The following is a 12769-nucleotide window of genomic DNA, read 5'->3' as shown; positions in this document are numbered from 1 at the left end:
GTTTTCAAGGCAAGAGCCTTTCGGAAGCTGTTTTGCCATTGCCTGCCTCTGCATCTCGACCCTAGTACTCATTGAAAGTCTCCCATCCAAATACTTGCCAGGGTCGACCCTGCTTAACGTCTGAGATCTGACGAGCTCAGGCAAGCCTGTGCTATTTATTAATTGGATTTATATCCTGCCTTCTATCCAGGTCAGGGCCTCTAAGGTGCTACTGGATTCTAATCTATACATTAATTAAATTATGCTTGATGTGCTTTATCTTGTTAAAACAGTAATTAATAAGGAAGTAACTATTGCACATGTTTCAATTTCCCTCAAAATTTCATTCCTCCCCCCCCCCAAATAAATGGAGGCAACCCCGCTCTTCCACAGCCTGGGGAGGGGCTGTGGCTTAGTGATAAAGCATCTGCTTGGCATGCAGAAGGTCCCAGGTTCAATCCCCAGCATCTCCAGTTAAAGGGACTAGGCGAGTAGGTGATGTGAAAGGCCTTTGCCTGAGACTCTGGAGAGCCGCTGCTGGTCTGAGCAGACAATATGATAACCATCTTCAAGTACTTGAAGGTAGTTGTGAATTTCCTGCATTGTGCAGGGGATTGGAGTAGATGACCCTGGTGGTCCCTTCCAACTCTCTGATTCTAATACTGACTTTGATGGACCAAGGGTTTGATTCAGTATAAGGCAGCTTCTTGCGTGTGTGTGTGTGCTTTCCCCTATAGTTTTGAAATTTCCAGAAATTTTGCAGCTCCAGGTATGTAGCTGGGGTGGTGTGTGTATGTGTGTTTCACTCCCCTTGATTTCACTTATAGTGTTTATATTTACATCAGCGTTTTTGCAGGCGTAATGTTGCACCAGTGCCAGAGGCCGAATGGGTGCTGGTGCCCCCCATATCTGGTCCTTGCACTGGCGTAGCTGAGCCGGCATCAGGTTTACTGCTGGTGAGAGCCAGCGTCGTGTAGTGGTTAGAGTGTTGGAATAGGATCTGGGAGACTCAGGTTCATCACATGATTTAAGCAGTGGCTCTCCCGTCAACCATCACATCACAACAATCACAGGCCATGCTAGATATAGCGATCGGCATCCTACTAAATGAGTAGATACTGCAACGGTGGTTTTCAAACTTTCTACTTCCAAAAACCCCTTCCCGTATCATTGTCTCCCTTGCAAAACTTCTAAGCATTGCCCAGGATTCCATGGAGTGTTCTGGAAGGCACGCTTGATTTCTGTTGGGCCTTTCTATGGGGAAATGAGGGTGATCTGCAAAACACTAAACTTTCCCTTGCGGTTGCATACTGCAGGAGAAGATTGGAAATGGTGTTCATGCTGTCCTTTAGGGAAGCCTAGTCGCTGTTATTGATCTTCTCATTTAGCTAGGAATCCCTCCTACATTCATTCCTAGGAATTACAGAGTTCCTCGGAACACAGCTTGAAAAACATTGTAGCTCTGCGCACGTTGAAGCTTAGTTTAGTTTAGTTTATTGTTACGGTCATAGACCAGCACATGTGTAAAATACAGTCTTAAACCAACACTTTTATAAAATGCAATCAATAATCCACACTAAAAAAATTACATAAACCACCATAATAGTAAAAATTATGTACATCCGTAATCAAACATGTACCTAGTTAAATATAAGAGACCTATACAGCGAACCTGAGTCTACTGTAGATAAATTATGTAAACCTTCACTTCAGCACATGATTTTACTTTATATAAAAGGTTATTAACTGTCCTTCTTTCTTAGTAAATGTGCACGTTGAAGCAAGCACTCAGCTCCTTTGCACTCTATCCAGGCCATTAGTACTGAGTAAATTTTGGCATTTTATGTTCCTAGAATTAGCAAGCATCAAGGTCAGTCGAAGTTTAAGGTAAAATTTTTGGGCAGGTATCGTTGTGTGTCACTGCTGAAGTTACTTATTTTCACTCAGCTTTTTTTCAAAATGAGCTTTGTAACTTCTTAACGAGAAATGCATATTTGTTATAGTTTTGTCATTCAACTGTAATGAGTTAATATATTTTAAAATTTTCTGTTTTACAGGAGAAGGCGGAACAGACTGGGCTATCAGTGATAAAGATTTAGAGGTAAAATGTTACTGACTATGTTTTTTTCTGTTACTGGCTCGGGGTAGAGTGTCTCCTTGGCACGTAGAAGACACCAGGTTCAACCCCCAGCATCTCCAGCTAAGAGGATGAGATGGTAGGTGATGTGAAAGATCTCCAGCATTGGGTCAGATCGAAGCCTAGTGCACTTACAGAATGAATTCCAGAAAGAAAATTTACAATTAAACATGATTTTGCGGCCTTTTATATTTTGCTGGAACAAGGCTGGAGAAACAAGTAATGGGATTCTTTCTGAAATTCTCGTATAATTTTCAGGTGCTTTTGGGCTTATCCTCAGTCGCAGTTCGCAAAACTGTTTTCTAGCAAGGGCACTTTAGTGCTTAGTTCAGGGTGGTGGAGCCTGGCGTCACATCCCAATAACAGCTGTGATCATATGGCAGCTAATACCGCAGCCATTGAATCAGTAAATCATGTGTAAATTTGCATCAGCTTTTACATTAATGATATTTACCTTATGTAAGCATTTAAAGCCAGTCTTTGGCCAGGTCACTACTGAGCATTCAGACATCAGAAATAATGACAAAATAGGATTTTGTGAAGGGGAAAAAAGTCAAAGATGAAGTTTATAATCACATTCTCAGTTGAGCTTCAGTCGTTCATTGCCCTTCCAGAGATGGCTTTCTATTTTGCTTCCTTATGTTTCTTGTATTCCAGTTTGAGGTCAACAGCTTTCCGACTTCTTATTCCTCTTGTGTATCAGCTCACCCACCAGCAGCCTTTTACATCTGTGCACACATTTACTTGACCTTTAGCTCTAGTCACAAATAGCTGGCGCGGTATGTGCGTCTCTAATTGAATATCATGGTCACTGTCAACGGTAGTCTTCTGTATTAGAAAGACAGTGGGTGCCCATTACTGCCATTGACTCTACCGCACCAGCCGAATAAATCAGAAACAACCACCACACCTCTTTGCAAAACTATATTGCAGATGGTCTAAGAAACATTTTGCTCTGGTTTAAACTCTCAGTTTCCAACCATGTTCAGATGACCATGCGTAAAACCAAGGATTTTCTTTTCATTATTCTTTACGCACTCCAATACTGAAGTACTTCAATAGATAGTACCCCTTATGAGTTTATTCTCTTGAATTGTTTTTCCAAAACGTTTGATACGTTTTGCAAAGTGTTGTTGTGGAATAATGTTGAGAGGGGCCCTGTGGTGCAAAGTGGTAAGCTGCAGTACTGCAGTCAGAAGCTCTGCTCACGACCTGAGTTCGATCCCGACAGAAGTCGGTTTCAGGTAGCCGGCTCAAACTTGACTCAGCCCTCCGTCCTTCCAAGGTTGGCAAAGTGAGTACCCAGATTGCTGGGGGTAAAGTGTAGACGACTGAGGAAGGCAGTGGCAGACCACCCCGTAAACATAGTCTGCCTAGGAAACGTTGGGATGTGACATCACCCCATGGGTCAGTAATGACCTGGTGCTTACACAGGGAACTACCTTTACCATTTACCATCTTCCGGACATCATGACCAAGTTGTGAACTGAATAAGCCAGAATGTCATCAGTGTCACACACTCTCTTTTCCCCTTGTGCACCACTCTTGCTGAAGACTTCCTGTGGTAGAACAAATTGTAATCCTTTGTGATGAGTCTGTACCAAAAGTGACATAGTGAAAAGCAAAAGGAAAACCTATAAACTTTTAAAAACTTGCCTTTCCCCTCCCCCAAAGTAGCTGCAGTCGTGAATAGGTACAGGGTTTTCTGTCTAATAATTTATTTTTGTTTCTTTAGGCACAAATTGGTAACTATGTTACTGTGCGTCGTAACAACAGATACTACATGCTGGACAAAAATATCACTTGCAGAAATTGTGATAAAAGAGGTCACTTGTCAAAAAACTGTCCTACTCCAAAGGTAAGTACAATATTTGGATCTATCTTATTATTTTTTGCCGTCAAATCACAGCTGACTTATGGCAACCGCGTAGGGTTTTCAAGGCAAGAGACGTGGTTTGCCGTTGCCTGCCTCCATGTCACCCTGGTATTCCTTGGAGGTCTCCCATCCAAATACTAGCCAAGGCCAGGGCTGAGCATGCATGACTGGCCCAAGGTCACCCAGCAAGCTTCCATGGCGCGGGTGGGGATTTGAACCTGGTTTTCCCAGATCCTAGTGCAGTGATGGCAAACCTTTTAGAGACCAAGTGCCCAAACTGCAACCCAAAACCCACTTATTTATCGCAAAGTGCCAACACAGCTAGAAGTCCACATGGGGCTAAGGGTTGCCAGGTCCCTCTTTGCCACCTACGGGAGGTTTTTGGGGTGGAGCCTGAGGATGGTGGGGTTTAGGGAGGGACTTCAATGCCATAGAGTCCAATTGCCAAAGTGGCCATTTTCTCCAGGTGAACTGAAATAGCAGATCTGCTGCTACTACCTGGAGGTTGGCAACCCATGGGTGGCCGAGCTGGGGAAGGAAAGCAGCTGGAGCATAGCCCCCACCCCTTCAGTTTGGTTCTTTTTCCAACTGGTATCTTCATACAAATTAAAAAAGACTGTTATGCGGCGGGGGCTGATGGTGGGGACAACCCTCTGCATGAGCTCAGAGCCACCTTCGGTTGCATGAACAAGCAGAGTGGAAACCCGAGCTAAGCGAAGGGCTTGGCTCCAGCACAAACGCCAGGCGGGCCCCCGTTCGGCCCTCACCGCCAACCCCCTGTGCTGCAGTCACCAATCAGCCTGCCGCAGACGGCCACCCAGGCGTCCCACTCCCGGTCCAGCCCCGTCCCGGCTCTGCTTCTTCCAATCCTCGGCAGAAGGCTCGTCGTTGTCTTCATTTCCGGAGCGCGCAGCCGGCGACTGCGGAGAAGGCACTAGGAAGGAGCCTGGCGCTGGCTTTCTTGAATTTATCTACAAAGTGAATAATTTGTCATTTGCCATTTCCAGGCTTTAAGGTTCTTGCTAGAAGTAATTTTGCTAGAGGGGCATCTTGAGAAGGTTATGAGGGGGTAGTGATGGGCCAAGCCCCTACCCCAAAGTTTGACAACTCCGGGGGACAACTTTGATTTAGGGTCATCAGTGGCTGTCCCCTTCATTAACTCCTCAATCTATGTTAGAGGTTAGTCACAACCATCTTGTCTCTTAATGATGCTTTCGCCGGCTCCCAGTCCTATCAAGTTACTTCTCCTTGGGCAGCTGTTGTTAGCCAAGGCGGGCTTACAGGCGGTAGGGAGCTCGGTGAGGTGCAACATATCAAAATGCTGAGGCCACATGTGGAGGAGTGGGGAATCAAACCTGGTTCTCCAGATCAAACTCCACCGCTCCAAACCACTGCTTTTAACCACTACGCCATGCTGGCTCTCACTAAGTATCACTAGGTAGTAAGCTGCATCTAGCAGAAGGAAGGTCAGGATTGGGAATATAGGGAGTAACTGTAGTGAGTGGCCTATTGTACTGCCTATGTATCGTCCTGAAGGTGAGGACAAAGTTGTATTGTGTATGTTTGTGCTTATTGTGTGTGGTAGGATAAAGAATTATTCCAGATCAGAAAACCTTTGATTTAAGGGAAGAATTAAGCCAGAAAGCATGGCTCCCGAAAGCATGGCTTAATTTCTGTCTCATATAAACTATATGCATGTCCAGTCTCACATGTTGCATTTTCTTATAAGTTGGGCTCCCTATACTGATATTTGCCTTGGTTTTTAAGCTTGCACTGGCTTCAGAAATGTCTCCAGGCAGAAATTCAACGTGTCATTTTCTCCAACTCTGTCATAGCGCTAGAGCTCTGCGGACCCTGTATTTTATGTGCCAGAGGGCTGACCAGTGGTCCCCCACCTTCTAGAATCAGCCAACTAGGTAGGAACTAAACCTCCAGAGCATGGTGCCCTTAATACATGCCTCAGCCAACTGGTCCAGGAGGGTAGCGGCGTCAATGACCTGGGCAGATTTCATGAGATGTATATAGGTATGGGGAAAGATTACTTTAATGGACATCTTGCAAATCAGAATTCCTCGAGCCACTCAAGTATGAGCAGCAAAAACCATGGAGAGGGGTCATGATGGGTAGCCGCGTTAGTCCGTCACTAGCAGTAGAAAAGAGCAAGAGTCCAGTAGCATCTTGAAGACTTAACAAAATTTCTGGCAGGGCATGAGCTTTCTTGAGCCACAGCTCACTTCTTCATTCTAGCTGTATCTGAAGAAGTGAGCTGTGGCTCACGAAAGCTCATACCCTGACAGAAATTTTGCCAGTTTTGTTAGTCTTCAAGGTGCTGCTGGACCCTTGCTCTTTTCTACAGCAAAAACCATCTTCAGGATGTTGAGTGGGGGCACTCCATACTCTCTGTGTTGCTTCCATCATGCTTTCTGCAACAGTGGGAGAAGTTAACTACTGCTATAGGAAGTGGTCTTGCGCAAAGTAGTGATGGTTCATTGTGGACTTCAGTCACACTCTCTCAGCCCCACCTACTTCACAGGGTGTCTGTTGTGGGGAGGGGAAGGGAAGGTGATTGTTAGCCGGTTTGATTCTTCCTTAAGTGGTAGAGAAAGTCGGCATATAAAAACCAACGCTTCTTCTAACTGTATTGTGCATGTTTCACTTAAGAGTTCCACAGATACTTAAATATCTTGGGGTTGTTTTTTTTCTCTCTCTCCATATTTCTTCGTAGAAAGTTCCACCGTGTTGCCTGTGTGCAGAAAGGGGGCACCTACAAAACAACTGCCCTGCACGGTTTTGTTTCAATTGCTGTTTGCCTGGACACTGCTCAAGGGAGTGTCTCGAGAGAACTTTCTGGAGTAAACATTGTAACCGTTGTGCAATGAGAGGCCATTACGCAGATGTGAGTACAGTATTAACCACAGCTAACCCTTGCCCCCTGTCTTCAGTACCGCTTCTGCTTATCACAAATTGGAGGTGTTCCTGCCAGCAGTCCTGGTGGTACAGTTGCATTTGGTGAGAATGTATTTGAACACATGGACCCATGAAGCTGCCTTATACCGAATCAGACCCTTGGTCCGTCAAAGTCAGTATTGTATACTCAGACCGGCAGCGGCCCTCCAGGCTCTCAAGCAGGGGTCTTTCACATCACCTACTTGCCTAGTCCCTTTAACTGGAGATGCTTGGGATTGAACCTGGGACCTTCTGCATGCCAAGCAGATGCTCTACAAACTGAGCCACAGTTCCTTCCCCAAGGATTTATGTGTAAGATTATTGTTTTCTGTTACCTTCAGCATGCTGGGTTGGATCCATTAATGTAAGGAGTCAGTCTGTGAATGAAGAGGCACCTATGGGATCCAACTGGTTATATGGATAATAAAATAAAAATATAATTTGAAAATAGAAATCTGGCCGCACTGTCCAATCGTGATGCCCGATTTTTGCTTTTACAACTTTGTTAGTTCTGAAGTTACTATGTTTTACTTGGTGTGATTTAAGGCTTAGAACACTTCGTATTTCCTTCATAAATACTTGAATGTTCAGTACATCCTTTCCTTTTCCTTTCCTTTCCTTTCCTTTCCTTTCCTTTCCTTTTATCCCTTAGAAGCTCCTTGATCAATTGATCTTGAGCAGCATATATCTAGTGTTGGAGGGATATAAGGACTGAAACAAATCTTGCCACTGACAATGTAGCCTTGGGGTCCCTGATGCTTAGTAAAAAAGGCATGTTCAGTACATAAAATGTTTTTTCTTCATCATTTTAAATTTACTTTTCAGCAAAACGTACACTTTAAAACGGTATTTATGAAATTCATTAAAAATTGTGGACATTAATCCAGTGGATTGCCAATATATTTTTACTCATTAAGTGTATGATGTTAAGTTTGTATATGTTAAAAATGTAATTATGATTCTGCATGGACTAGAAGAAGTTTTTTTTTATTAGAAACATTTAATCTTACAATAAAAGGAAAAGGAAAAAAAACCCTAGATATAATGTTACTTTAAAAAAATCAAATACTGGTGATTTTAATTACTTTAAAAAACAACAACTAAAACAGCGCTAATATAACTAAAATACCCATAGCACTTAATCAAATAATACTATATTTATTCATTTAACTAAAATCCGCATTATTATTATATCACTCCCTCTCTACAATTTACACATTAGAATGCTTTCTCCATCCTTAGAATTGTTGAATTCCTTTCCTTTTATCCCTTAGAAGCTCCTTGATCCATTGATCTTGAGCAGCATATATCTAGTGTTTGAGGGATATAAGGACTGAAACAAATCTTGCCACTGACATTGTAGCCTTGGGATCCCTATTGCTTAGTAGAAAAGGCATTATGTCAGACACAGAGGCATTAGATTTGTATGTTAAAAGGGGAGAAATATAATGTGATCGAAGTTCCTCGTAAAAGCGGCATTCCAAAAGGGCATGAGCTAGTGAATTGATAGAGCCAGAAGAACAAGGACAGGTCCTGTCTGGATATGGTATATTCAAAATTCTGCCCTGCATAACCATAGAGGGGTTAGCATTCAATCTAGCTAAACGAAAAGCTCTAGAAAGACGAGGAGTTGTCAAATAATATGTATAAGCAGGCAAACCATGTGGTAGTGGTATTCTGAAGAACTGGGATGAACAAACGCTGTGAGCACGAAATGTAGTGCTGTTATAATCAAGCTCTTTAATGCACTTTTTAATTTTGGTGAAAGCTTCAGTTTTCCCAAGATCTAATAGCATATCCTGCGAGAAGCCCAACAATGACAGTTTCTCATCTAAGATTTTTTGCCATGAGGATTTAAAAGGGTTGTGCTTCAGAGAAGCTAGGAACCCCTCAGTGCTAAAGCACAGTTTAAGGTGTAGTTTAAAGGCGGCCAACCATGCCCTAGCTTCGAGTGACATTTGGCCAAACTCGGAACAAGGAGTAACGCCAACAACACATTGAGGGGCATTTAGGAGTTTTCATAAGAACTGAAGCAATGGACGATCTATAGATTCATTGACAACTGTTATCCAGATGGGAACACCAAAGAGAATAATTGGGGTAATTTTTAGATTAAAAACCTGAATAGCTCCTAGAATATATTTGCCACCTTTGGTGTGGAAAAAGCTGACAATAGCACCAACCCCAGGTTTAATTTTGTTGGACACTGCTTTTTGATGGGCATTCCAATTTAGGTTATGGGAAAAAAGAATGCCAAGGTAAGCAAACTCCTTGACTTGGTCAACCTCAAAGCCGTCTAATACCCAGCGAAAAAGAGGCATTTTTCTTGTCTTACTGAAGATCATAATCTTAGATTTATGATGGTTTATTTTAAGATCTTCATTGTTGAATTCCAGCAAGCATCAAGTTCTTCAGTAGGACTGGAAGACTTTTGTGGTAAAGACCTAACCCCTGTTCCTTTAATTAGAAGATCTATACCTCGCTACTTGTATATCTCAGTATCTTGAAGTCTAGTATGTGCGTGGTGAACGAGAGACTGGGTGATGAATCGCTGAGTCCAATCTCACCTGTGGCATGTTTTCACCAGGTAGGCACAGGCAGACTCTTTTCTCAGACTTTGCTCCCCACACCCTGCCTCTGCAATAATATTGGCCTACCTTCGAGGGCTGTTATACCAGTTACTGAGATGAATACGAAGTGTTTTGAACGTATGGAAAGCACTGTACAAATCCCAAAATAGTAGTAGTGTTTCTTTCAGATGGCTTTAATCATCTTATGAATTGGCCCACTATGTCGTTTTTTCTTGTCTAGTAGATTAATCGTTGTGGCAAGAAGTCTCTCAGACTGACCAGACATAATGCTGAGCATATAGCTCACACTTCTTAAATTCTGTTACACAGCAAAAGTGTATAATTAAGCAGGTAGACCTTGGTTGTATTGATGTCCTACGCAGACGGGGCCAGGTCTAGTCTTTGCTAATAAAAATTATGTATCTAGAACAGCTGAATTCTGCAACCTGTATAAAATATGCAAAGTTAGCTGACTGTCATATACTTTCTTTGCAAAAATTCTTCTAATAAATATGGGTAAAAAAGGCAGGAAATCATGGAGAGCTCTGAAGCCCACCCACTTATCCCTCTTGGCTTTCCAAAATTTCACTGTGCATTCTTTATGCATACGCTTGCTTCTGCTTTTGCTGCCGGAATAGCTAAAAACTTGCACTATGTTAACTTTCTGAGGAGGAAGAAATGGCTTGAAACACAACATACACTGCCATCCAGTTTCTTAACTTTTTCTCCTTTGTCCTAAGTACCCTTTCTTTTCCTCTGATACAGGATTGATAGAATACGAATCCTGACCTGGATGGCCCAGACTAGCCTGTTCTCATCGATCTCAGAAGCTAAGTAGGGTCAGCCCTGGTTAGTACAGGGTTGCTGAAAACTTTGCAAAAATTCTGATTGATACTTGTTCCTTGTCCAAAATGCCTGTTTCTCCCCCTCAAGGAACAAGTATCAATCAGAATTTTTGCAAAGTTTTCAGCAACCCTGTACTAACCAGGGCTGACCCTACTTGTTCCTTACAAGCAGTATTGTGGAAGCAGCAACGTGTAAGCCAAACAGCCATCACGAGACAGAGGATGCTGACTAAAAGAATGCTCTTTTGGCATGTATCTGAGCGTTGTGGCAGATATTCACTGAGGAGGTGGCAGGAATCAAGCAGTTCTGCAGGGTAGTCTTGGCCTGAACAGAGCATTGGGGCTTGTTGACAGGGATCCTCTTTCAGCACTAGTTGGCACTGCTGCAGGCCCAGACATTCAAGTTTCAGGGGTGGCTGGTATGGTTCATCCTTTCTTCCCAGCATGTGCTGAAATTCAGACTTCACCAAACCTCTGTCAGAACCATGCACTGGGGAGGCATGATGACTTCTGGAGGGGATCTGTGGGTCTTCCAGAGGAGTGGGACAACCAGTAGTTCAGAGTTTCCATGTCTTCAGATACCCTTTGGGTACTTAGTGGAGGTGAGCCATGTCCTGCACCACCCTTAGTTGGGTACAGGTGAAGCCCGTCAACACCAGGACCAGGCTTGCACTATTCAGATGTGGCTAATTCCCCGCCCTTCTGCACTATTCAGATGTGGCTAATTCTCCCTCCCTTCTACCCCATAGGTAGTCTGAGAACTTTGCTGAGAACATACATAAATTCCCTACATTTGAGGCAAGCTCTGCATTATCTCAGTGGTCCCTGGTGAAGTTCATCTCAAGCACAGTACCATGCTTAGAACATAAGAAAAGCCATGCTGGATCAGACCAATGCCCATCGAGTCCAGCAGTCTGTTCACGCAGTGACCAACCAGGGGCCTCTAGGAAGTCCACAAACAAGACGACTGCAGCAGCAGCATTCTGCCTGTGTTCCACAGCACCTAATATGCTAGGCATGCTCCTGTGATACTAGAGAGAATTGGTATGCATCATGGCTAGTATTCACTTTGATTAGTAGCCATGGATATCCCTCTCCTCCATGAATATGTCCACTCCCCTTGTAAAGCCTTCCAACTTGGCAACCATCACCACATCCTGGGGCAGGGAGTTCCACAATTTAACGATGTGTTGTGTGAAGAAATACTTCCTTTTATCTGTTTTGAATCTCTCACCAGCTTCAGCAGATGACCCTGCGTTCTAGTATTATGAGAGAAGGAGAAAAGCTTCTCCCTGTCCACTCTCCATACCATGCATAATTTTATAGACCTCTATCATGTCTCCCCTTAACCACATTCTTTCCAAGCTAAACAAAACAGCTGAGCATAGTAATGAAATTAGTTTATTTACCATAGAAGAGGCGCCATCCCATGGGGTCATAGTCATTCACATTAAATAAAGCGATTTGTGTAAAGCATTAAATCACTTTCTTCCATCCCCTCTTTGCACTTGTGCAATCAGATGCATCCTTTGAAGGACCTAGTTTGAAGTGCCTGCTTTTTGTGTTTCCATCTATTCATGAGCTGATTGCAAGTATTGATAGTAAAATTAGCTATGGTCCTGGGCAGATGCCGAAGGCACACAGAGACAGTAAGTAGTAAGTTTCAACCAAAAAAATTAAAGCCTTTTTAAAATTCGATTTTTACAATATGCTGAAACAGCTGCCCCAGCATGAGCAGCCACTGAATCCTCTCAAGTAGGCACATCGAGAGAGGTAAAAGCTTTCTGCAGAACTATCGTCTAGTACATCTAGGACCATTATAAATGGGCACCTTTGGAATTTTGAGAGGTGTTGGTGAGTGACACCCCAAAACGGCAGCCACAGTAGGCAGAGCCAGTCCACTGTGGGTGCCACACCTATGCATGGAGAGATCCCCATAGTGTTATAGCAGGGTAGGTTCCTGTTTCTCTCCCTTCCCTCTCTGTGGTACATGGGCCTTACTATGCCAGGTCACTCCTGGGAATAGGAGACATATGCCCCCCCAAAAAAATTCCCACCCAGCCTCTCCCCTCCAGGCAAGGAATGCAGCCTTCTAAGGGTGTGCTTGAGCATTTGTGCACCAGAGGGAAAGCGCTTCCTGCGGTTTTTCCCTGTGTTCATGGGCTCTGTGCCTGTCGTTACTGGATCAGACCCAAAGAGTTTATAACAAATGATAAGTATTGTTAAGGATGCTTTGTCATTCCCAGATCTTTCAGTGGGCATAGGTTAAGAGAAGCCGATGTGAGCAAACTGTTGTTGGAGAGTCCCTAAATATATTTCTTTTTATTGATGGCTTTAATCAGCTTCCTTCGACTTAACTGTCACACAGAGGTAATTAACATGACTTGTGTTATTAAATCTTTTGTTTGCCGCGGCA

The 12769-nt window shown here is 43.4% G+C and overlaps 1 protein-coding gene across 1 annotated transcript in view; it reads left to right on the top strand.

Annotated features, from left to right (window-relative positions):
* ZCCHC7 (zinc finger CCHC-type containing 7) overlaps positions 1-12769 on the top strand; it is a 161525-nt gene that overhangs the window by 86305 nt on the left and 62451 nt on the right. Inside the window, exons 2-4 of the mRNA XM_056848601.1 lie at positions 2037-2080; positions 3852-3974; positions 6718-6888. Of these exons, the coding sequence (XP_056704579.1) occupies positions 2037-2080; positions 3852-3974; positions 6718-6888 (338 nt within the window). The remainder of the gene's footprint in view (positions 1-2036; positions 2081-3851; positions 3975-6717; positions 6889-12769) is intronic.

The sequence above is a fragment of the Euleptes europaea genome, chromosome 4 (genome assembly GCF_029931775.1).
Source record: "Euleptes europaea isolate rEulEur1 chromosome 4, rEulEur1.hap1, whole genome shotgun sequence".
NCBI lineage: Eukaryota > Metazoa > Chordata > Lepidosauria > Squamata > Sphaerodactylidae > Euleptes > Euleptes europaea.
The sequence above is the reverse complement of the archived record's forward strand: the minus strand, read 5'-3'. Positions and strand labels throughout refer to the sequence as shown.